The following is a 25,254-nucleotide window of genomic DNA, read 5'->3' as shown; positions in this document are numbered from 1 at the left end:
AACGCTTTTACATGGACAAAGCGCACCCATTGAGTACACCAATGATTGTTCGATCACTTAAAGTGAATAAGGACCCGTTCCGATCTCCAGAAGAGGATGAGGAACCCCTTGGTCCTGAAATACTCTATCTCAGTGCAATTGGTGCACTTATGTATCTTGCTAATGCTACAAGGCCTGACATAGCATTTTCTGTTAATTTACTAGCAAGATATAGCTCTTCTCCTACACGAAGACATTGGAATGGGATTAAGCATATATAGCGATATTTAAAGGGAACTCTTGATATGAGTTTGTTTTATGCTAATAAAGGTAGTGCAGATCTTGTTGGTTATGCAGATACAGGTTATTTATCTGATCCCCATAAAGTTCGATCTCAAATCGGGTATGTGTTTACATGTGGAGATATTGTCATATCATGGCGCTTCACAAAGCAATCTATTGTTGCTACTTCTTCAAATCATGCTGAGATAATAATTATTCATGAAGCAAGTAGGGAATGCATATGGTTGAGATCAATGATTCATTTTATTCGAGAAAAATATAGGTTGAAATGTGATAAAAGACCCACAATTTTATACGAAGACAATGCTGCATGCATAGCCCAATTGAAGGGAGGATTTATAAAAGGAGATAGAACGAAGCACATTTCACCAAAATTATTCTACACATACGATCTTCAAAAAAATAGTGACATTGATGTGCAACAAATCCGTTCAAGTAACAATCCGGCAGATTTATTCACTAAATCTTTACCAACTTTAACTTTTGAGAAGATGGTATACAAGATTGGAATGCGGAAACTTAAATATTTGAAATAAGATTTTCATCAGGGGGAGTAAAATACGCGATGTGCTCTTTTTTTCCTTACTAAAATTTTTTCTCACAGGGTTTTCCTTATAAGGTTTTTAATGAGGCAGCTAGCAATGCGTATTACTAAATATGTGTACTCTTTTTTCTTGATTAGGATTTTTTCCCACAGGATTTTTTCCTAGTAAGGTTTTAATGAGACACATTATCTTTTAATGAACATCCAAGGGGGAGTGTTATGAAAATAATTATATTGTGGATGTTCATTTATTACTCTGCTATAGATAATCTTCCTGAAGAAGATTATCTATTTAGTACTCTGTTGAAGTTTATCTACAAGCAGCTGATGCAGACAGGTTACAAACAGCTCAATGAAATGATTTGCAGCAGTTTCTTATTAAACAGGCAGGTTGCAAGTAACTCATACAGATAGCTTACAAGCAACTAAAGAAAAGCCTTGCAGCTGCTTCCTGAAAAGCCTCGCAGCTGCTTCGTTTCTTCTATAAATAGAGGAGTTTTCAGTTCATTATGTACATGAATTTGAAATTGAATAATATATTAGTTTCTCTCTATACTTGTCTTCAGTTTATCTACTTTATAGTATTTATTTTATAACAAATTATTTTGATGTTCAAACTAATAGTACTACATTTTTGTGGAGTACAAACTTTTATCCTAGACAGCAACGCAGTGAATCATCCGCTTTCCCCGAGTCCAAGATATTTCTTCTCTTTCCCCCCGAGTTCGAATATATGTGCACTTTTTTTCGGAAAATAAAAAAAAGAAGATATGTGCACTTTAATTAGCATACACCCAAACAGTTTACAGTGTAGTCGTTGGTTCTAAGAAACGGTTTGTTCTTTTCTCTCTTCTCTTCTCTTCTCCACAACCCCTCCCCCCTCCCAACTCTCACTTCCTTCAGCTGAGATTTATTGTATTTCCTATAGATGGAGATGAAGCTCTCCAACTGTTTACCGAGCCAAAAATGGTGCGGAGGAGGAGCACCTTTTGTTAGACAAGTAAATGTTCGATTCTATCCACTGCCTTCTCAACGTTTGCTTCCACTTCCAGCTTCCGGCAAAATGCGCCACCGCAACTTCAGGTACTCCTATTCTCCATTCCGTTTTCACGAGGAATCGAGTAATGTAGATTTGGTATGGATCAGTTGATTGCATTTCTGAAATATTTGAGCTGGTTTCGTCGAGTGATTTGAGGTTTATATGGGGGAAAATACTGAGTTTTTGTAATTTATTTTTAATTTTGATCTGTTTAATTAGGAATTTGTGATAAATGAGAGTTGCCGAGAGTCAGTTGCTTTCGTTGGAGTTGTTTTCCTATGATTTTGATTCTGTGTTGACTGTTGTGGAAGATGCTTCTAGTTTCTCTTTCTTTCTTTCTGTTTTGTTTTTGTTCTGTTTTTTTTTTTTTTGGTTTTAAATTAGGTTTAGGGATTTATTTGAAAGAGTTTAATCTCTATTCACTGATATCGTAAAAGATATTTACACAATCATTGATTGGTAACTTGGAATAAATGGTAAGTAACTTTCTACAATAGGTTATATTATGCTGATAATGTAAAATTTCGTTAACACTGTCAGTAAATATAACTTAAATCATATTTGAAATCCGTTTGGAAAGAGTAGTTGAGTGGATTTGAGTTGTTGAGATTTATTTGCTTTAGTTTCTGTTAGTAGGAGTAGTTTCGCTCCGATTTGAATATTTGTGTGTGGAAAAGTCTTTTGAGTGTTTGATTCTTTAATTAGGGTTAGTGCTTTGTTTTGAGTTAGGCGATTGTAAGCAAAGTGTTATTTTCTTTATTTTTGTATTAGTATATTGTTTCGATCAGGTGTTTGGATATTATTATTGAGATGTATTTGTCATTGAAGCTTTCAATGTTATGCAGAGTTTCCTTTTCCATTTTTTTCTGCAAAATGGTTTTTAAGTGATCAACTTCTGGTTAATGTGATACACGTCCATTTTCATATTATTGGGAATTGTACATGGACTGGTACTTTGTTGTGCGTTATTCTCTGTTTAAATTTCACTTAGTTGGGCACGCTATCATTGTAGTGCTGAATAGAATATGCTAAATATTGAGTATTTGAGATATTTGTCTCTAGTTTATTGCTTGAAAGATTAAACATGAACTGTTGGTATGGCAGTTTAATTCTTTATCAGAAAAAGAAAAGAAAGATTAAACAAGAGGACCTATCCTTCATGGCTACGGCTTAGAACTTTTCCATAGAGTAGATATTTGTGTTTATTGCCTTATGGATATTAATTTGCTCGTATCTGGGAAGTTCACTGGCGTATAGAGAAAAGCAGCAACACGGAACATAACTTGTTGGGTTTCAAATTATAGATTAGGTTATGTGTGTATGATATGGCAGCATGAGCTGATGATGAACAAACTGACATTTCATGATGGTAGTCTTTCTAACAAGGAAGACTAATTGGTGAGTTCTCCTCTCAATATAGGGAAGGGGGCTGGCTTTTGTAATATGATTGAAGATATTGACTAAGAAAAGTAAACATTTTAATTGAGGGAAGAAGAAAACATTTGTGATTGATTCAATCATGATCCGCGGAACCTGGAACTGCAAAAGATGAACAACGATATGCTGCAATTTATTAGTTTGGAACTTTACTAAAATAGCTTGGTGAAAAATATATTTCTAGAACTCGAGTAGATCAACATTGTTGGGAACAACAAAATTGATCTTCTTTCTTATCTCCAGCTGCATTAATTGACTATGCTCTGAAATTTCCAGTTTGCAGAACAAGAGACAACAAACAAAGAAAACAAATATTGAACGCCCGACAAATGTTGATCTTCAGTCAAGTGATGCTGTAGATTCCAATACGAAAAATATGTCCAAACAAAACCTATCAAGTTCAAAGCAGGAAATCTCAATCAAAGAAAATGTTGACACTTTGGCAGAAGCCGAAAGCTCTGAGGAGATTAGTTATTTGGTATGCTCTTTGAGATATTGGACAATGAGATACTTGTAGTCATTATGTACTGTGTGTATGTTGAATAAGGGTTTTCAAGTGCGTCATCCAGATTACCCCTTTCATTGAATTCTCTGAGTGGAGGTTTTCACAAATCTAGGACCCTATTAGAGCTATCTAACATCTCTGGCATGCCGCAAAGAGTGCCTCGAGGAGAGCGTACCCTTATTTTGGCCATTGACAAATAACTAAGCGCCTTTCAGCATTTGAACTAAATTGCTCTACCTTGTGCTTCCATTAGAAAAAGAGAGTTCTTATGTTATCATATTTAATTTCAAAATATACATGACTTCATATACACCAGAGTTATAGTTTCTGTACACCTACAAATTCTGTAAGAAAAATGGAGTTCTTTAAATGGTTTAACTAGTATGCTAAAAAAATTCCCGAAAGATAAACCAAAGAAAGCTGAATGCGCCTTCCAGACCTTCATGCTGCAATTCTTTCTGCTGAGTATATTGGCCCCTGAGCTTTCGTGCCAATCTATATATTTAATGCAGGAGAGTTAATTTTCTTGGACCTCTCTTTGATTCTTGTCTTTTGCAAATCTACCAATACTTCCCTTACATTTTCTACCGACCTATGACCTATACTGTATCATTTACATAAGTATGAAACCTGATCTATCATCAGTGTATATGGTCCTAACAACTTAGTTTGCATCACATAACATCCATTTTATTGTCGTGGTCGGAACAGAAGCTAGCAAATCAACAGAGGTTTGATGCATGTCATACATCCTCAGAACTAAGCTCCACCAGATGGTCTTTGTCATTTTGTTCCTCACTAATATAGAAGTTGAAAAGATTCTTGTTTCATATCTACTCTTTAATCAGTAATGTCTTTTCTTTTTGTCTCTTTTGTTCAATTCATCCTAATGGTGCATATTTCTTGGGATCATAAATTGAATACCTCGTGATTGAAACAGTCTGTCGACTCAAATGAGGAGGAACAACCTTCAAGTGTTCATCTTCAGGATTTGATTGGCATGATAAAAAATGCGGAAAAGAGTAAGACAATTCTGGTTTTCAATCTTCAAGTTCATTCTGTTTGCCATTTCATGGTTTTCTCCCCTCAAAAGTTTGTGTGAATTCATCAAAATCAAAAGAATTGTTGTGTAACTTCATTACCTTCTGAATAACATATGTAGATATTCATCTACTCAATGAAGCTCGAATTCGTGCATTAGAAGATCTTCAAAAAATTCTTGGAGAGAAAGAGGATTTGCATGGAGAGATCAGCATTTTAGAAATGAAGCTGGCAGAAACTGATGCACGGCTCAGAGTTGCTGCCCAAGAAAAAATACATGTGGAACTTCTAGAAGACCAGTTGGAAAAGTTGAAAAATGAATTGTCTAGCAGTAGAAGCAGAGAAGAAAATGTGCTTCAAGTGAATAATTCAGTTCCACTTTCAGATAATGATTCTATTAATTCACTGAGCGAGGAACTTGATTCCTTAAGGAAAGAAAATATATTATTGAAGCAGGATCTTCAAGCGTTGAAGTCAGAGCTTACTAATGTCAAGGAAACAGATGAACGCATTTTAATGCTAGAGAAAGAACGATCAGTTCTTGAATCTTCTTTAAGTGAGTTGGGATCTAAACTAGCTGCATCTCAGGAAGATGTTTCAGAGCTCTCTGCCTTGAAATATGAGTGCAAAAATTTATATGAAAAAGTGGAACACTTGCAAACATTGCTAGCTAAGGCAACTAAACAAGCAGATCAAGCAATATCAGTGCTACAACAAAACCAAGAGCTACGAGAAAAGGTTGATAGGCTTGAAGAATCTCTTGAAGAGGCTAGTATCTATAAGCTTTCATCTGAAAAGTTGCAGCAATATAATGAACTTATGCAGCAAAAGATGAAACTTCTTGATGAACGTCTTCAGAGGTCTGATGAAGAGATACAATCTTATGTCCAGCTCTATCAGGATTCTGTCAAGGAGTTTCAAGATACACTCGATAATTTGAAAGAGGAAACTAAAAATAAAGCTCTAGATGAACCTGTAAATGATATGCCTTGGGAATTTTGGAGTCAGTTGTTGTTGATGATTGACGGTTGGTCTATGGAAAAGAAAATCACAAAGGATGACGCAAAGTTGTTAAGAGAACTGGTCTGGAAGAAAGATGGACGTATCTGTGATGCATATATGTCATGCAAGGAAAAGAATGAATGGGAAATTATAGTGACATTTCTTAAATTTACGTCATCGTCAACGCGGTATGTCTGGTTTTAGTAATTCGCAACAGAATATTCCTAGTTTAAGGATATAACTTGCAGTTTCTTTTCTGGTCAATCAATAGTCCGGGACTGCATATCATCCATATTGCAGCAGAGATGGCGCCAGTTGCAAAGGTATAACGGCTCCTCTCTGTGGATTTTAGTCCTCTATTTGATGAAGAAAATGAATCTTAAGCTATATTTATTTGTTTAAAAATTTCTTCAGAATGCATTGTTGGATTGTGTGTTCTGTATTTAGGACGACATAATTGTCTCCTTACATCGATGTACAAAGGGTGGAAAGACAAGTCTCTAAAAATTAGTTAAATAATAGTACCTGGTTTTAAAGACGAAGGCAATTATTGTGAATTGGTTATAGATCATCTTTTTATCGTAATTCCAGATAACTATAGGTTAGGCCAGAATTACATATGCACCTAATCTATAAAAAGTTATGTTCTCTTCATCTGTGCATTGTGGACTTTTCCTGGTGGCTGGTGCTAATGTTTGTTTGGTACAAGTGTATACTTACCTTTTCTCAAAAAATATTTGTTTAGTACAAGTGTAGCAAAGTAGGCTGCATATGATAGCTAGTCATGCAACCAGTATTTCTACTGTTGGGATCTTGGGTCTTTCTTTTATTCGTTGTTTGTTCTCTGTTATGCCCTCTGAAAGATGCACATTCTGTTGTATGATTCTAATATATTATTCGTCCTATTTAAGTATAATAAGCTTTCAAGGACAATGCTTGGTAAATTAAGCAACGACTGTATAGTTATATCCTCAAAACTAAGCACCAATTGTATTGGAGGCATTTGAAATGCTTAAATTTATTTGAAAGGAGTTCTTAATTGTCTCTTAGGTAGGTGGTCTAGGGGATGTGGTGACAGGTCTTGGCAAGGCTCTGCAGAAGAAAGGACACCTTGTGGAAATTGTTCTTCCTAAATATGATTGTATGCAGTATGAGTCAATTAAAGACATGAAGGTATGCTTGAAAGCCGACATTCCAATCATTATTTTAGTAGTCTTAGTAGCCCAGGTTGTATTATGATTTTAAGTCACGTAAATGGTTATGTTTCTACAGGCCTTAGATGTGGTTGTTGAGTCTTACTTTGATGGTCGGTTATACAAAAATAAGATCTGGACGGGCACTGTTGAAGGTCGAGAATATTTACGGTCTACAAGTGTCCATTTCTTTGTACATCTTTTGCATGTAGGCTTGGCGATATCATATTTAGTTGCTTTTATTTTTCAGGCCTTCCTGTCTATTTCATTGAGCCTCAACATCCTGGTAAATTCTTCGGGAGAGGACAACTTTATGGGGAGCACGATGATTTCAAACGATTTTCATTCTTTAGCAGGGTAGCACTTGAGTTACTACTTCATGCTGAAAAGAAACCAGATATAATTCATTGCCATGATTGGCAAACAGCTTTTGTTGTAAGATGGATTCCAATTTTTCTTTACCTTTTAGCTCCTGTTTTTCATACATTCAGGACTCTATTATTTCATGAAGGCACCACTTTATTGGGATCTATATGTGCCAAAAGGATTGGACTCAGCGAGGATTTGCTTTACATGCCATAATTTTGAGTATCAAGGGACTGCACCAGCATCAGAATTAACATCTTGCGGTCTTGATGCTTATCACTTGAACAGACCAGACAGGATGCAGGACAATTCCGCAAATGATAGAATAAATTCCGTGAAGGTAGCAAGATATATGATGATAAGTTGTTCTAACTGATTTTTGTGGCTCCATTCCTTCCATGTCAACTTTTTAATATGCAGTGTATGTGGTTCTTTCTTGTTGCAGGGTGCAATTGTGTTTTCTAACATTGTTACCACAGTTTCACCAACTTATGCTCAAGAGGTCCGGACTGCTCAGGTATGGATTTCATTTCCCTAGGCACCTTCTCTCACCTTCTGTCTTCGTGCAGCAAGCAGTCATGTTTTTAATCATATACTTGGGTAATAGGTTACTCTAGTGAGACACGATAGGTTTTGTTTGAAATGCAACTTAAATGGGACTTTTGAACCATAGTTTCTGCAGGGCCTCAACTGACCTGTTGTTGCCAATTTTCATCAGAAGAAAAAAAAGATCTGTTGTTGCCAAAGAGTCTCAAAATATATATCTCTTTGTTTCCTTCTTCACTCGTTCCTTGTCTTTCTGGTCTCAAAGAGGCTGAATATTCCCCTGTTGACATCAAGGATTGGTTTGAAAATCTAAATGTCTTCTGTAAACAATTGACTGGTGACATCCTTGGTTTTATAGGTCCAATGATCATGTCTTTTGAGTCTTCATTTGATTTAAGTTAGCCATCTGGCCCATATATTTTCAAGATGGTAAAATTTTCTACTTTTGACCAAAACTATAGAAGACTTTGAAGCTTAATTCGTGTAGACCTGATATTTGACTCGATCAAAAAGCTTATTCGAGATCTGAAAAGTCCAAAGGTGGTTTGGCGGAAGTATCAAGTTCTCTTTAAAAATTGAGTGTGCACATGCATTTGAGTTCTAAGCTTTATCTCATATGATACATGATGATCGTTGGGTGTGTAGAATGATCTAATTTGCAAGGTGAATATATAAATTACTTGTGCATGGTTCAAGTAAATAATCCCATTCTCCTACTAGGCGAGGAAAAAAGTTACTTTAGCAATCTTTTTTATATAAGATAAATGTTATTTGATTGAAGCTAGTACCAAGAAGGTACTGAGGACACTTTGTAAATCTGTTATCATGTTTAGACAATCCTTTTCCTCTTTCTTTTACAGTCATCACTTTACACCTTGCTTGATGAATTTCTGCCTCTCAGTCAATTTTCATTTATGATGTACAGGGAGGAAAAGGACTTCATGCAACAATTAACTCCCACTCTAAGAAATTTGTTGGAATTCTGAATGGAATTGATACTGATGCTTGGAATCCTGCTTCTGATAATTTTCTTAAGGTCCAGTATAGTGCCAGTGACATAGAGGGGAAATTAGAAAATAAAGAAGCTTTAAGAAGACTTCTAGGGCTCTCTTCTTCTGAAATTAGACGACCATTGGTAAGAATTTCCTTTATTTAAAAGAAGTTATGGTTATGATCTCAGTAAACTTTTTTTTATCAGTAAATGATTATGATCTCAGTATTATACTGCTACAACACCAAAATGCTTTAGTTAGTTTGCGACTAACCTTTTAATTATGAGTTTCAGTACAAAAACAATTACTTCTTCCGTCCCATTTTATGTGACCAGACTGGATTTAAGAAACAAAAAGATCTTTGACATGTAAGCCAGATATATGCAAAGTGTCAGCTTTTAAATGATTGGTGGTGAGATTTTCACATGTCTTTTCATTTTGTCTTTCCTTATAAAAGAATAAACTTTTATATCAAGTGGGTCCCAACTAGGCATGTCATTAAGGGTAAAATGGGATGCTAAGATAAATAGTTTCCAAAAGAGAAATGTGCCATTCATTTTGGGATAGACTAAAAAATAAAGTGTCACTTAAAATGAGGGACAGATGATAGCAGTAACTGTTTGCACTCCAATTGAATTCAGGGCCTCCGAGTTTGGATTTGGTGGAGAAAAGGTTTAAAGATCAGAATACTGCTGAAACTACCATTGGTTTCAGAGGATTCCACAAATGTGAATTTTCTGAACATATCAAAAAAAAAAAACACTAAGTGATGACTCTGCTCAGTGCCGGAGCCAGAATTTTCACTAAGAGGGGTCAAAATACAAAGAAGTAAACCCACGAAGAAGTCAACGGGAGTCAATATATTGTATATACACATAATTAAAAAATATTACCTGTACATAATGTAATTTTCTGACGAAATACATGTGGCTCCCCACCGACTCTGTTTATCACTTACTGAGTCCATGAGCGAGACTGTAAAGAGGCAGATTACGTGCATAAATAAATTTAGTCGGAAGTCTTCAGCCTAACCTTAAAATCTGACTATGAATTCTCTAGATCTGCAAGGCGTGCTGGTGGGTTTTCCTAATCATTTATATCGGCCATGTGTCGTTTTATTTCATTGTATCTTGCATAATCCTTCTCTCAAGGTAATATTGTTCAGTCCATTATGTCACGACCCATTTTCTGAACAAGCCGTGACCGGCACCCGATCACTAAACTTGACCGAGCGAACCATCTATGCTTATCAAATCTATTATAACTTCAAACTTTATATTCAACAAGGCAACACTTTAACCAAATACTTTTAATTAATTTAAATATCTAAAATAAACCAACTCCAAAACTTTATTCGTAGTAACCAATGAAATGCTGCTAAATTATTATCAAAAACATCTGAATCTTAACCCACCGACTGTGTCTATGAAGCCTCTACTTATAAACTGACGCACTGCTCAGGACATGAGATTGTCTGGCATAATTAAACAAAGATGACTCTAAGGAATACTCCACGAACAAAAACGGAGCTCACCAATAGCACTGGAAGAGAGGAAAGTCCTAACCTGTAGCTTGCTCGCCTGCAAAACCGGTTCCTACGTTGTACCGCAGACCAACGTAGGTTCCCAAAAGAGAACGTCAGTACCATCCATTGTACTCAGTAAGTCTCAACGACAGGGGACGAAACTTTAATAAAATATACATTATGAGCAAAGATTCTAAATGCATGGAAAACATAAAGCTTATAAGAACAATTCTAAAATAATTGCATAATAGCAGTTTATGAATATTCTAAAAGAAATTCTTTTCTTTTTCTTTCTTATAAAAAAAATACTTCACTTTATACTTCGGGAGTTCCAACTATCCTGACTTAATTCTGTCTCAGTCACCGTGTGATCAGCACGGGTTCGATCCCAACCTGATCGAATAGGCCCAATCCATGAGGTGCCACTCGCTTCATGATTCTCAGCGCTCATGTGTCATACCTTAGATGGCTAGGTAAATTCTTAGCAACGAGACCCTCGGCTTGTGTGCTCCCTACTTTGGCACAAGTAGTTTTAGGAAGTCAACGCCATGATCAGGACCCTCGGCCTGGACGATGACCCCTTCTCAGAATAAAGGATACTCCCAAAAATCTTTTCTTACTAAAACTTCTTCTTGTGACTTTTCAAGTCTAAATCCTTTCTGGAACATCCTATACATACTCATACTGTTATCCTTAAACGTAAAGCATGGCATAAGAATGAAATAAACATTCAAAAGTATTTCTAAAGATTCTTGCTTCTTCATAAATTTTCAACATGAAAATGGCATATAAGAATAATACAAAAATCTGAAAATTTATGCACATATATCATAATAAATCATTTAAACTTTTGCTAGATCAATTCTAAGTTAATAGGTACTCACTCGCTCCAATTAAGTACATATAAACTCTTTTAAGCAATTCATCAAACACCTTGTATGCGTGATTTTGTGAGTTAAACCACTTTAGTAAAGGGTTATATCAACTCACCTCAAAACTCCTTGAGCCAATACGCAGGGCCCAATCCAATTTATACCCGTCAAACAGTTGATTCTACAACAACCAGTGCATTTTAATCAATTTTAAAGTTTCTCACCTAAACATGAAATTTACTGTTGATACAGAGAAAGAAGGGAATTAACTAATCAATTCTTACCTATTACCACTGTAAGATAATTGACAATAGGGAATTTTATATACCTGAGTTCAAGAATTAGTGATTTGTAAAGAACCCTAGAATTTTGTTTTCGTTGCCTGCGTGCCTTGCGTGACAGAACAACGTTTTGTTTCTGTTTAATCCTTAAAGCCCTTTGTTTAATCCTTTGCCTTAAAGGGCTAAGGCTTGTCATGTGCTTCCTTATTTTTTTTTTGTTTTTCCCTTTTTTTTTTTTTTGGTTTTGACTTAACTAATATTTAATTAAACCTACTTTTAATAATTAATAATATTAAAATTATTAATATTCCCCTAATTGTATATCCAATTATTTATAAACATAGAAGTAACTCAAAAGTCAATCACAAGGGTTTAAATCCGTAATAGAAGTATAATTTAAGATTAAAAGAAAAAAATTAAATTCTATATTTAGCATGTGTTGAAACTTTTATAGATTTGAGGAGTGTTACAATCTTCCCTTCTTAAAAACATTCGTCCTCGAATGTTGCTAGTACTACTCACTTGAACTTCTTAAGTTTTCTTAGCACTACTCACTTTCCCAAGGGACTTAAAATTTTGGCTAACTCTCTAAATTTTCAAAAATTTCGGCAAACTCCCGTGTAAATTGGACTATCCAAAAAAACTATCCCTGTCACCAATACCACAACTACACCAACAACAACTAAATATACCATAACAGGCCATTCATAGGCACCATACACAACTCATAGACTAATTACTCACACTCCGGCAATGAGGTACCACAATAACCAACCAAAATCTAAAGCACAACACTTCAGCAACAAGTAAATAACTTTAATGCATTAAATGTACTCTGGCATTGTACTAAATTATTTAATAACTAAATATACTCTCACAGAAACTAAATTACTTCAACAACAAAGTGTAATCTAGCAAGGACATAAATACATGCTAACTTGTATTTAATAAATGAAATATAAATGTCAAGCCAAACCTAGGTTCACATACCTTGTTCTTCAAATAAATAAGGATACTTCTTCATATCTTCCTCGACCTCCCACGTAGCCTCTTTTGAATCATGATTACTTCACAAAACTTTTACCGATACTATATCTTTTGTTCTCAACTTTCTTACTTGCCTATCGAGAATTTCTGTAGGTACCTCTTCATAAGTCAAGCCTTCTTTAATTTCTATGGTGTCGGCATGTATTATATGCGACTCATCATGAATATATTTTCTAAGCATAGACACATGAAAGACAGGATGAACAGAGGACAACTCAACGGGCAACGCTAGCTCATAAGCCACGTTTCCCTTCTTTTCTATAATCTCATAAGGTCCGATAAATCTAGGACTAAGTTTCCCTTTCTTACCAAACCTCATTACTCCTTTCATTGGTGAAACTTTCAAAAACACCTTGTCACCAACCATGAACTCTAAGTCACGATGCCTCTTGTCAGAATAGGACTTTTGACGACTCTGAGCCGCTTTTAGTCTTTCTCTGATTAGCTGTACTTTCTCTAAGGCCTCACAAACAAACTCCGGATCAATCAATGGCATCTCTGCTGGTTCAAACCAACCCACTGGAGACCTACATCTTCGCCCATACAACGCTTCATAATGAGCCATACCAATGCTGGCCTGATAACTGTTATTGTAAGCAAATTCTATAAGTGGCAAGTGATCATCCCAATTACCTCCAAAATCTATAACACATGCTCGCAGCATATCTTCGAGAGTCTGAATGGTCCTTTATGCCTGACCATCGGTCTGTGGATGAAAAGCGGTGCTCAAGTTGACCTTGGTATCTAATCTTTTCTGAAATGCCTGCCAAAAATGCGCCGTGAACTGAGGGCCTCTGTCAAATATGATTGAAACTGGAGTGCCATGCAATCAGACTATTTCTTTGATGTACAACTGCGCATACTGCTCTGCGGAATCTGTCGTCTTTACTGGTAGGAAATGCGCGGACTTTGTCAGTCGGTCTACAATAACCCAAATTGAATCATGCTTACGGTATGTGCGAGGCAGACCTACTACGAAATCCATATTAATCATCTCCCATTTCCACTGTGGTTTCTCTATATCTTGAGCTAGGCCACCAGGCCTCTGATGCTCGGCTTTGACTTGCTGGCAATTCAAACATTTGGCCACATGATCTGTTACTTGCTTCTTCATGCCTTTGCACCAATACAACTCTTTCAAGTCGAGATACATTTTGGTAGAACCTGGGTGGATAGAGTACTTCGAGCTGTGAGCTTCTTCCATTATGGCCTTCCTAAGACCATCTACATCAGGCACACATAACCGATCATTCAACTTCAAAACTCCATCACTTCCTAGAGTGAAAGCAGTGATTTTTTTGTTTCTAACTCCTTCTTTTAACTTCACTAAGTACGGATCTTCGTCTTGCTTAGCCTTAACATGCGCAACAAGAGAGGATTGCACTAAGGCATAAGCAGTTATACCTCCTTCTTCGGTCTCATCCAATCTAATTCCATCATTTGCTAGTTTTTGAATTTCTCGACCCAAAGTTTGCCTTTGTACTGCAAGATGGGCCAAGACACCCATTGACTTCCTGCAAAGTGCATCTGCTACCACATTAGCTTTGTCTGGGTGATAAAGGATATTGATGTCATAATCCTTCAATAGCTCGAGCCACCTTCTTTGTCTCAAATTTAATTCTTTTTGCTTGAAAATGTACTGGAGGCTTTTGTGATCCGTAAACACTTCAGAATGCTCACCATAAAGGTAGTGTCGCCATATCTTTAATGCAAACACTACTGCTGCAAGCTCCAAGTCGTGTGTGGGGTAGTTCTTCTCATGATTCTTTAACTGCCTGGAAGCATAAGCAATAACTTTGCCATCTTGCATAAGAACACAACCAAGACCAACTCTGGAGGCATCACAATACACTGTGAACCCACCCGAACCTGTTGGCAAGGTTAACACAGGTGTAGTGGTCAACCTCTTTTTTAACTCTTGAAAACTCTACTCACAAGTGTCTGACCACTGGAACTTAACTGCTTTCTGAGTCAACTTAGTTAATGGAGCTGCAAGTGAGGTTGGTGTTGTCGGCCTTGGCCAGTTCTTGACTGCTTTTGTCTTTTCAGGGTCTACTTTTATGCCTTCACTAGATACCACGTGGCCTAAGAATGCCACTGACTGCAACCAGAACTCACATTTTGAAAACTTGGCATAAAGTTCATTCTCCTTCAAGGTCTGCAAGGCTATCCTGAAGTGGTCTGCATGCTCATTCTTGCTCTTAGAGTATACCAAAATATCGTCTATAAACACGATAATAAAGGTATCAAGGAATGGCTTGAAAACTCTGTTCATGAGGTCCATGAATGCAGCTGGAGCATTTGTCAACCCGAAGGACATTACTAGAAATTCATAGTGCCCGTAGCGAGTTCTAAAGGTTGTTTTAGATATATCCTCTTCTCTGATTCTCAACTGATGGTACCCCGACCTCAAGTCTATCTTTGAAAAGTACTTTGCACCCTAAAGTTGATCAAATAAATCATCAATTCTTGGCAGTGGGTACTTGTTCTTAATGGTAACTTTATTCAACTGCTGATAGTCCATGCACATTCTGAGAGACCCATCTTTCTTCTTGACAAATAGGATCGGGGCACCCCACGGTGAAACACTCGGCCTGATGAAGCCCTTGTCAAGGAGGTCTTTCAACTGTTCTCTCAACTCATTAAGTTCTGCTGGAGCCATCCTATAAGGAGGTATAGATATGGGCTGAGTGCTTGGCATGAGATCAATGCCAAAGTCTATGATTCTTTTGGGAGGAAGTCCGCGAAGGTCATCTGGGAAAACTTCTGGAAATTCTCTAACAACTGGCACAGTCTGAAGAGCTGGTGGTTCTTATTCTGGATTAATGATGTGAGCCAAATAGGCGAGACACCCCTTACCGATCATTCGTTGTGCCTTAAGGTAAGAAATAAATGCCTTAAGGTAAGAAATAAATTTACCTACAAGTGATGTTGAACTACCCTTCCACTCTAAGACTTCTTCATTTGGGAATTGGAACCCGACTATCTTGGCACGACAATCTAACATGGCATAGCAGGAAGACAACCAATCCATACCCATGATCACATCGAAATCCACCATTTCTAACTCTATGAGATCGGCCTCGGTGCTGCGACCTTGGACTGAAACTATACAACCTCTATAGACTTTTGTGACTTTCACTGACTCACCAATTGGAGTATATACTAGGAATGGCTCACTAAGTTGTTCCGGTTCTATCCCGAGGTTAATTACAAAGTATGGAGTCACATACGAAAACGTTGAACCTGGATCAATTATGGCATAAGCATTATGCGAGCAAACTAGAAGTATACCTGTAATAACTTCTGCAGATGCCTCTGCACTCTGACGATCAAGTGTAGCAAACAAACGGGGTTGTCACCATCCCTGAGTAACTCGATCTGCACCTCTGCCTGCTCCATGCCCTGCCTGATTATGAGAACCACGAGCTTGAGGTGGTGCAACTGTAGTAGCTGAGGAACTAGATGGACGAGTTGATTCCCCACTGAAATTACGTCGCAACTTTGGGCAGTTGGCCTTTATATGACCAATGCCTCCGCAATGATAGCAACCATGAAACCCGAGCTTGCATTGACCTGAATGTTGCCGCTTACATGTTCCACAAAGACCTTGTTGTTGTGAATGTTGCTCAGCAGGACTCTGGCTATGTGAGGATGATGTCCTAAAATTCTAATTCTGGCGAGATTGGTTTCCATAACTCTGAGTACGTCTGAAAGAAGACCCACCACCTGACTGATGACTGGACTGAGCTGGTGCTAATGACTCTTTATTGGAGGAACCCCTTCCACCTCCGTTGGATGTACCTTTAAACTTGCCCGCTGTCCGGGCTTTCTTGTTATGCTCTTTTTCTTCTCTCCTTTGTTGTCTGTATTTTTCTAAGTGCTTGGCGAATCCCACAACAGAGGAGAAAGATGTCATTCCTACCGCTGCAGCTGATGTTGTATCCTTAATGTGGTAAGCCAAACCGCCAACAAACCTGCGAATCTTTGCTTTTTCTATCTTAACCATGTGAGGAACATGCTTAGCCAACCTTATGAATTCCATGTAGTACTCTTGCACACTTTTATTCCCTTGCTTGAGTTGTTCGAACTGTGTAGCCTTAGCTTCCCTATCCTCTTCTGGGATAAAGTTAGCCATGAAGGCCTCTTCAAATTCTTCCAAGTAGGCGGACCATCATCTTCATCTCTTTCCTTTTCCCACATCTCAAACCAAGCGCCAGCCACATCTCTAAGCTGGTAAGCAGCCAGCTCCACAGCTTCATCATCAAATGCCTTCATCGTTCGGAGGGCTTTCTTGACACCCTCCGGCCACAACATTGGATCTTCATCAGTTATAGAACCATGGAACAATGGATGACTCAACTTTAAAAATTCATTCACTCTTGAGGACTCAAAATTGTTCTGTCTATTTGATTGAAGTGGTATCTCATCTCTTCTCTCGTTCTGGTTGGCCATGAAGGCTTTAAACATCTCCATAGCACTGTTGACAGCATTAAACATCTGACCCACCTCTGGAGATATAGCTGTCTGAGCCGGAGCTGCTGTTGGGGGTGGCACTGGATCCTGAGCTATTTGCTCATCATGCTCCACCCCTTCTTCATGTTCAACCCGGGGTACTTGAACCCCCTTTGTGGATTTACCCTTCCTTTTCTGAGTTGAAGGCTTCTTAGTTCTACCTTGAGCCACAATAGTAGCAATAGTCTCTTGAGCAGCATCCTGAGTGTCGGTGTCAGAGTTGCAAGTACGAGCCATTTCTGCGAGTTTTGGAGAAACGAATACATTAGATAATTTCTTAGAGGTTGGCTCTACTGCATGATCTAAAATATGAAAAAAAAAATGAGACTTTTCCTAAATGCTTGTAGCCTCCTGTTTATAAGTTTGGCGCGCTTCATACCCATAAACAAGACTCTACTAACACGGCTTCATAGACCCCTAGGACTCCATAAACCTGAGGCTCTGATACTAAGTTTGTCACGACCCATTTTCTGAACAAGCCGTGACCGGCACCCGATCACTAAACTTGACCGAGCGAACCATCTACGCTTATCAAATCTATTATAACTTCAAACTTTATATTCAACAAGGCAATACTTTAACCATATATTTTTAATTAATTTAAATATCTAAAATAAACCAACTCCAAAACTTTATTCGTAGTAACAAATGAAATACTGCTAAGTTATTATCAAAAACATCTGAATCTTAACCCACCGACTGTGTCTATGAAGCCTCTACTTATAAACTGACGCACTGCTCAGAATATGAGATTGCCTGGCTAGTTCTCCAAGTAAACAAAGAAATAATTAAACAAAGATGACTCTAAGGAGTACTCCACGAACAAAAGCGAAGCTCACCAATAGCACTGGAAGAGAGGGAAGTCCTAAACTGTAGCCTGCTCGCCTGCAAAACCGGTTCCTACGTTGTACCGCAGACCAACGTAGGTTCCCAAAAGAGAACGTCAGTACCATCCATTGTACTCAGTAAGTCTCAACGACAGGGGACGAAACTTTAATAAAATATACATTACGAGCAAAGATTCTAAATGCATGAAAAACATAAAGCTTATAAGAACAATTCTAAAATAATTGCATAATAGCAATTTATGAATATTCTAAAAGAAATTCTTTTTTTTTTCTTTCTTATAAAAAAAATACTTCACTTTATACTTCGGGAGTTCCAACTATTCTGACTTAGTTCCGTCTCAGTCACCGTGTGATCGGCACGGGTTCGATCCCAACCTGATCGAATAGGCCCAATCCACGAGGTGCCACGAGCTTCATGGTTCTCAACGTTCATGTGTCATGCCTTAGATGACTGGGTAAATTCTTAGCAACGAGACCCTCGGCTCGTGTGCTCCCTACTTTGGCACAAGTAGTTTTAGGAAGTCAACGCCTTGATCAGGATCCTCGGACTGGACGATGACCCCTTCTCAGAATAGAGGATACTCCCAAAAATCTTTTCTTACTAAAACTTCTTCTTGTGACTTTTCAAGTCTAAATCCTTTCTGGAACATCCTATACATACTCATATTGTTATCCTTAAACGTAAAGCATGGCATAAAAATGAAATAAACATTCAAAAGTATTTCTATAGATTCTTGCTTCTTCATAAATTTTCAACATGAAAATGGCATATAAGAATAACACAAAAATCTGAAAATTTATGCACATATATCATAATAAATCATCTAAACTTTTGCTAGAATAATTCTAAGTTAATAGGTACTCACTCGCTCCAATTAAGTACATATAAACTCTTTTAAGCAATTCATCAACCACCTTATATACGTGATTTTGTTAGTTAAACTACTTTAGTAAAGGGTTATATCAACTCACCTCAAAACTCCTTGAGCCAATACGCATGCCCCAATCCAATTTATACCCGTCAAACAGTTGATTCTACAACAACCAATGCATTTTAATCAATTTTAAAGTTTCTCACCTAAACATGAAATTTACTGTTGATACAGAGAAAGAAGGGAATTAACTATTCAATTCTTATCTATTACCACTGTAGGATAATTGACAATAGGGAATTTTATATACCTGAGTTCAAGAATTAGTGATTTGTAAAGAACCCTAGAATTTTGTTTTCGTTGCCTGCGTGCCTTGCGTGACAGAACAACGTTCTGTTTCTGTTTAATCCTTAAAGCCCTTTGTTTAATCCTTTGCCTTAAAGGGCTAAGGCTTGTCACGTGCTTCCTTATTTTATTTGTTTTTCCCTTTTTTTAAATTTTTTTTAATTGGTTTTGACTTAACTAATATTTAATTAAACCTACTTTTAATAATTAATAATATTAAAATTATTAATATTCCCCTAATTGTATATCCAATTATTTATAAACATAGAAGTAACTCAAAAGTCAATCACAAGGGTTTAAATCCGTAATAGAAGTATAATTTAAGATTAAAAGAAAAAAATTAAATTCTATATTTAGCATGTGTTAGAAACTTTTATAGATTTGAGGAATGTTACACATTAGTTAACATGGGATAATATTTCATCAAAGTTAACTCAAGAAACACTTCGTTTGAAGTAAAAACATCTTGAATCAAGTCTAAATTCTTAGAAAATGTTGGAATGTCATGTGTTAAGAAGTGGTGATGTTTAGATTCCATGAGTCATCCCACTGTTTATTTTATCTTTAACAGTAATTAGATGACAGTAGACTACTCATTTTATTGTACCAATCGACCTATCTTGGCATCCACGCCCTTATTTATCACAATATCTGATGTAAATATACTTACTACTTCTAACGGAAGTTGAAAAGCAAAGATAACAAGAAAGACACGGTGTAGGTTATGTTAAAATTTTCAAATATGATATTGGAGGATTAATAGCTAACAAGTTAAGAAGAACATCAGTTGGGCTGGATATACTAATTGACATTGCATTATGAGATGCTGAGCTTATTCTCTCAGTTTGGATAAGGCCTTCCGTATCACTTATAATTTTAACCTACGATTGCTTGGTTACAGGTTGGTTGCATAACAAGACTGGTTCCTCAAAAGGGTGTGCATCTTATTAGACATGCCATATATAGGACTTTGGAGTTGGGAGGTCAATTTGTTCTTCTTGGTTCTAGTCCAGTGCCACATATTCAGGTAATGATTTCCTTTTCCTTCGCAGCATCATGCTATAGGAAAATACAATCATCATGACGTCTTAATGATGATATTGAGATGATATACTTAGCCGAAATTTAGCACACAGATAAGTCTGTTTAGCTCAAGCTTTTAAACTTTGTTTATCAATAAAATGAGAAACGCGGGAGAAGAAGAAGAAGAAAAAGTAAGTTCTATATTTCCAGTTTCGTCAATAGGAATTCAGACTTGTACAGAAAGATAGCTGTTGGATTTTCAATCCATATGTTGGATCTTCTAGTTAGGTGTGCATGAGAATGAATAATTCAGTAACCAAATCCTTCCAGTCTAGCAGTTCTATGCTTTTGTTTCTGTGCTTATCAACTCAGAAATCCTGTCTTTATGGAGACACCCGAAACTTGGAAACCCCATAGCACCTCTTTTTGACGATTCAAAAATGGTTTGCATCAGTCACAGCTACATTCCTTGGACAAGGTTGTCTTTTCTTTTCTTTGAGATGATGTGTTCTTTTGCTAAAGTCAGGGATGCTGGTTTCTTTTAATTTCTATGTACTATGGTAAATCATCCCCATTCTTACTTGTATTCTTTTGTATTGGTACTTAAATGAATTGAAGCAATATTTTTTATTCTTATTCTTGTTGTTGTTATATCCCCTGACAGAGATGAGGAGGCTTGGGTTTTGCTAGATTTTCTATTAGTGGCTTCTCCTTCCATTGTTAATCATGGGAAAATAATAAAATTGTATTTGATAAGAAATTTAATGCTTCTCTTTCATGATACTTTTCAGTTTTGGTATGTTACATCTGCTTTTTCCATGTTTGTTTCTTGTCAAACCTTTCATGTGAACTTTTCTGCACTTGCTGTGGATTCCTCCACCGTTTGCTCTACCCCTAGTTCATCCTAGCATAATGTTTAGCAATCTGTCAACTCATACATCAATGTTGGTGCAGAGGGAGTTTGAGGATATCAGAAACCATTTCCAAAATCACGAACATGCTCGGTTGGTATTAAAGTATGATGAGGCTCTTTCCCATTTGATTTATGCAGCATCTGACATGCTTATCATCCCATCCATCTTTGAGCCTTGCGGCCTTACTCAGGTCATTCCATAATTGCTTGAACACTTTCTAGTAAATGAAGAACCTTTTTAAATAACTCAGTATTTTTTTGGCTCTAATGTTTGAATCCGAATTCTATTTCTGCAGATGATAGCGATGAGATATGGGTCTATACCAATAGCTAGGAAAACAGGGGGCTTGAATGATAGGTTCGTCAACGCGACACAGCAGGACTTCTTTATTAATCAGAGTTCATGGTTATACTGTTTCATATTTATTTTTAACCATTCAAATATGTTTGCAGTGTTTTCGATGTTGACGATGACACAATCCCAGATCAGTTTAGAAATGGATTTACGTTTGTGACTGCTGATGAACAGGTAACCTCACTTTAATAGCTAAGAGCCTAAAACATTAGTAAAAAGTTGTCCAAGACATAATAGTGGTGCAGTTTTGCGCCCCATTAGCAAATTACTGCTGTTCGGACTCTGCATCAAGCATTGTTCTTTATATCGAGCATCAAGCATTGTTCTTAAACGAGTTTTATGTTGCACTGTTTCATGACCAGGGATTCAACAACGCCTTGGAACGTGCATTTAACTACTACATGAACAATGCTGAGACTTGGAAAGAGCTGGTTCAGAAGGACATGAACATAGATTTTAGTTGGGATTCGTCAGCATCACAATATGAAGAACTTTACGATAAGGCTGTTTTGAGGGCAAGAACTGCAAGTCGTAGTTGATCTCTTTCTAACCATGATTTGTTAATTCATTGATCTAAGCTACTTGTCAATGCCATCATTCCGTGGCGATAGCATCTGTTAGGGGATAACTAGGCGAGCAACCCTTGACAGAACATTGTGATTCACAAAAGTAAAATGCATGTATGATGTCGGACATCAAAGGTAAAAGTCAGAATTGGCATACCATCTGCGAAGCTTTTCCGGCAAGAAAATGAACAACAGAGTTTTACAAATTTGTATAAATCTCTATGTTAGTAAATATATATTCTTTTCCACCAAATATGTTGTTAGTATATACTTCGCATAGTGCTTGCAACTTAAAGCAAATACATAGACAGTGTAGTCAACTTGTTTAGTACGTGAGATCTTGTATAGATTTTAAAGAGAATCCATTAAATTCCATAAGCTGCTCTAGTCTGTAAAATCAAGTTTAAGCTTTTAACAGTTTTACAGTGTTTTTAGTTACTCGAATGTCCAGTGGTCATTAGGCCTTTTTTCCTGTGTTCTTTTTTTTTTTTTTTTTTGTGGCTGTTTGATTAATGGGTATGAAACTCAGAAATAAACAGTCATTTAAACACAAACAAAATCTCATTATATTATCAGGTAACGCACAACAGCTTTACAAGGCCATCAAACAATCAGAATTTTGAGAATGTTTTAAGATTCACTTTCCGGGGACAAAGTTTGTGGCGTATGCCCAAGCATTGTTGTTAACTGGGTCTGCAAGATGGTCAGCAAGGTTCTCCAATGGACCTTTTCCAGTAACAATGGCCTGAACAAAGAATCCGAACATAGAGAACATGGCAAGTCTTCCGTTCTTAATCTCCTTTACCTTGAGCTCAGCAAATGCCTCTGGGTCCTCAGCGAGGCCCAGTGGGTCAAAGCTGCCACCAGGGTAGAGTGGGTCGACAACCTCACCAAGAGGCCCACCAGCAACACGGTAACCCTCAACGGCTCCCATCAAGATAACTTGGCAAGCCCAGATGGCCAAGATGCTTTGTGCATGGACCAAGCTTGGGTTGCCCAAGTAGTCAAGTCCACCCTCGCTAAAGATTTGGGATCCAGCCTTGAACCACACAGCCTCGCCAAACTTGACACCATTACGGGCCAAGAGCTCGGGGAAGACACATCCAAGAGCACCAAGCATAGCCCATCTGCAGTGGATCACCTCGAGTTCACGGTTCTTGGCAAAGGTTTCTGGGTCTGCTGAAAGTCCAGCAGTATCCCACCCGTAGTCACCGGGGAATTCACCGGTCAAGTAGCTTGGGGACTCACCGGAGAATGGACCCAAGTACTTAACACGGTCTGGGCCGTACCATGGGCTGCTAGATGCGACGGGTTTGGCGACAGTCTTTCTCATGGAGACCCTTCCATTTCCGGTGATTTCTGGGGCAGATGGGGAGAGTTTCACTGCCTGTCCAGCGAAAGAAGGGGAAGAAAGAGCCATTGTAGCAGCAGCCATGGTTTTATTTTGAAAAGAAAAGTGAGTGTTTGATGGTTTGAAATGCCCAAGTTGGCTGTGATGAGCTGAAGTTATAAATTGGGCTTCACAATATATAGGAGGTAAGAGCAAAAGAATCCTTATCTTGTGATATCTATATCTATGATCTCATTGGGTATCAAGATTCCATAAACAGCAGTTGATGCGCACTTGGCGATCTCTAGTCCATCAATTTTCCAAGATTTTTACTAGGGGGACCCGACCCATGTGTGGCTACAAAGGATTGCACTCTATCCTGTGATGAGCTGTGAGCTCAATACCATATCTCCTCCTTTATCCATTTGGCATTTCTCTAGATTTTTATCCACCAGCAGGGGTAAAAGACCGCCTCTATACTCATTCAATTTAGGACGATTATATTGTTCATGCATCTAATTTCTCCGGTTTATGTTATTCTAAATTGGTTCAGGATAAGCTGAAATGTAGTACTACTACCTAATTTATTAATTGTGGGGTGTTTAATATTGCATGCTTATGATTGTAAAGCAATGAGATTAACATATGATATTCCCTGCCAAATTTATTCTTCCAAAAGGAATCGTAAAGGGGAGAAAGAAGAAGAAAATATATTTGAATTAGGTGATTAGTGGTATAATGCCTTAATTTCAGACATCTATACGAGCGCGGGGTGTGGTGGGGGGCTTATGCAATGCTATATAATTTCTGGATATATATTTCTTTCGCAGCATCAGTACTAACAAAGCCAAAGACTTGAAACTTTAAGGTCGGACCTTAACAAAGTTATTTTAATGGAATTTTTACATTCCTATACACTATTTGAAACTTTATTATCTTCCCTAGTCAAGTTTCAATTTAATTACATTCTATATACAAATTTACCAATTATATACATTTTAGGAATTAAATGAGTATCCATTTATATTAGGAATCAATTATTTCTCATCCTTATTCTCTCTCCTTCCCGCACTCTCTCTCCGTCTCTCTCTCTCTCTCTCCTGCTCTCTCTCTCTCTCTCTCTCTCTCTCTCTCTCTCTCTCTCTCTCTCTCTATCTATCTATCTATCTATCTATCTCTCAATCCCTAATTTCAGTAATGTAGAGCAAAGGAAAAGAGAGTAGCAATTCCACCATTGACAGCCACTAAAAAGGTTTGAAGTTTTGAATTCGAATTTAGGTATTCAAAAACTATTATTTGTTTGAATTGGGTGTTATTGCAAACAATTGAGAATTCTCTCTACGTCTCTCTATGTCTCTATCCCTAATTCCAGTAATGTAGAGCAAAGGAAAAAAGAACAGCAATTCCACCATTGACAACCATTAAAAAGCTTTGAAGCTTTGAATTCGAATTTGGGTTTTCAAAATCATTATTTCTTTGGATTGGGTGTTATTGCAAACAATTGAGAATATTGTTTGGAGTTTATATCTCAATTTTGAGAGTGTTTTAGTGAAGATTAGACTTGATTTTGGTTGAATTTCAGATTGAAACTCGAAAAAGAAGAAGGAGAAGAAGACATGACATACATTATACTTACGAAATTGTAGTATAGTTGTAGAAAAATTGTATTCTGTTGTTTATATATATATTTTTATTTAAATATTGTATGAAAGTTGAACAATATTGTATAAAAATTGTATTTAAGTTATATGATATTATAGTTGTATATAACTGAGTAGAAATAATGTATGAAAGTTGTAGATAAGTTGTATAATA

At 37.1% G+C, this 25,254-nt stretch overlaps 3 protein-coding genes across 4 annotated transcripts; 1 reads left to right on the top strand and 2 right to left on the bottom strand.

Moving 5' to 3' along the window:
* The first annotated feature begins 1,521 nt into the window (after positions 1-1,521).
* Positions 1,522-23,611, top strand: LOC104115844 (probable starch synthase 4, chloroplastic/amyloplastic). Its single transcript, XM_070195439.1, has 17 exons — positions 1,522-1,659; positions 1,755-1,909; positions 3,579-3,780; positions 4,748-4,829; positions 4,970-6,038; positions 6,122-6,173; positions 6,901-7,023; positions 7,123-7,198; positions 7,294-7,478; positions 7,555-7,749; positions 7,855-7,926; positions 8,881-9,090; positions 20,154-20,279; positions 21,230-21,379; positions 21,485-21,546; positions 21,642-21,717; positions 21,906-23,611. Exons 2-17 carry the CDS (start codon positions 1,755-1,757, stop codon positions 22,080-22,082), a joined length of 3,012 nt encoding a protein of 1,003 aa, XP_070051540.1. The 5' UTR covers positions 1,522-1,659; the 3' UTR covers positions 22,083-23,611.
* Positions 16,500-19,412, bottom strand: LOC108949214 (uncharacterized). Of its 2 annotated transcripts, none has more exons than XM_033652566.2 (3): positions 19,008-19,412; positions 18,027-18,087; positions 16,500-17,426 (listed from the first exon to the last, which is right to left on the bottom strand). In XM_033652566.2, the coding sequence occupies exons 1-3, from the start codon at positions 19,032-19,034 to the stop codon at positions 16,705-16,707; spliced, it is 810 nt and encodes a 269-aa protein (XP_033508457.1). In that variant the 5' UTR covers positions 19,035-19,412; the 3' UTR covers positions 16,500-16,704. The 2 variants fall into 2 exon arrangements, with proteins under 2 accessions (XP_033508457.1, XP_070051539.1); XM_070195438.1 differs by having other exon boundaries at positions 19,218-19,397.
* On the bottom strand, positions 22,652-23,648 carry LOC104120168 (chlorophyll a-b binding protein 21, chloroplastic). Its single transcript, XM_009631895.4, has one exon. The coding sequence runs from the start codon at positions 23,542-23,544 to the stop codon at positions 22,747-22,749; it is 798 nt and encodes a 265-aa protein (XP_009630190.1). The 5' UTR covers positions 23,545-23,648; the 3' UTR covers positions 22,652-22,746.
* Between the last annotated feature and the right edge of the window lie 1,606 nt (positions 23,649-25,254).

This window comes from Nicotiana tomentosiformis, chromosome 2, assembly GCF_000390325.3.
Source record: "Nicotiana tomentosiformis chromosome 2, ASM39032v3, whole genome shotgun sequence".
Classification (NCBI taxonomy): Eukaryota; Viridiplantae; Streptophyta; class Magnoliopsida; order Solanales; family Solanaceae; genus Nicotiana; species Nicotiana tomentosiformis.
This window is presented reverse-complemented; position numbering and strand designations above follow the sequence as displayed.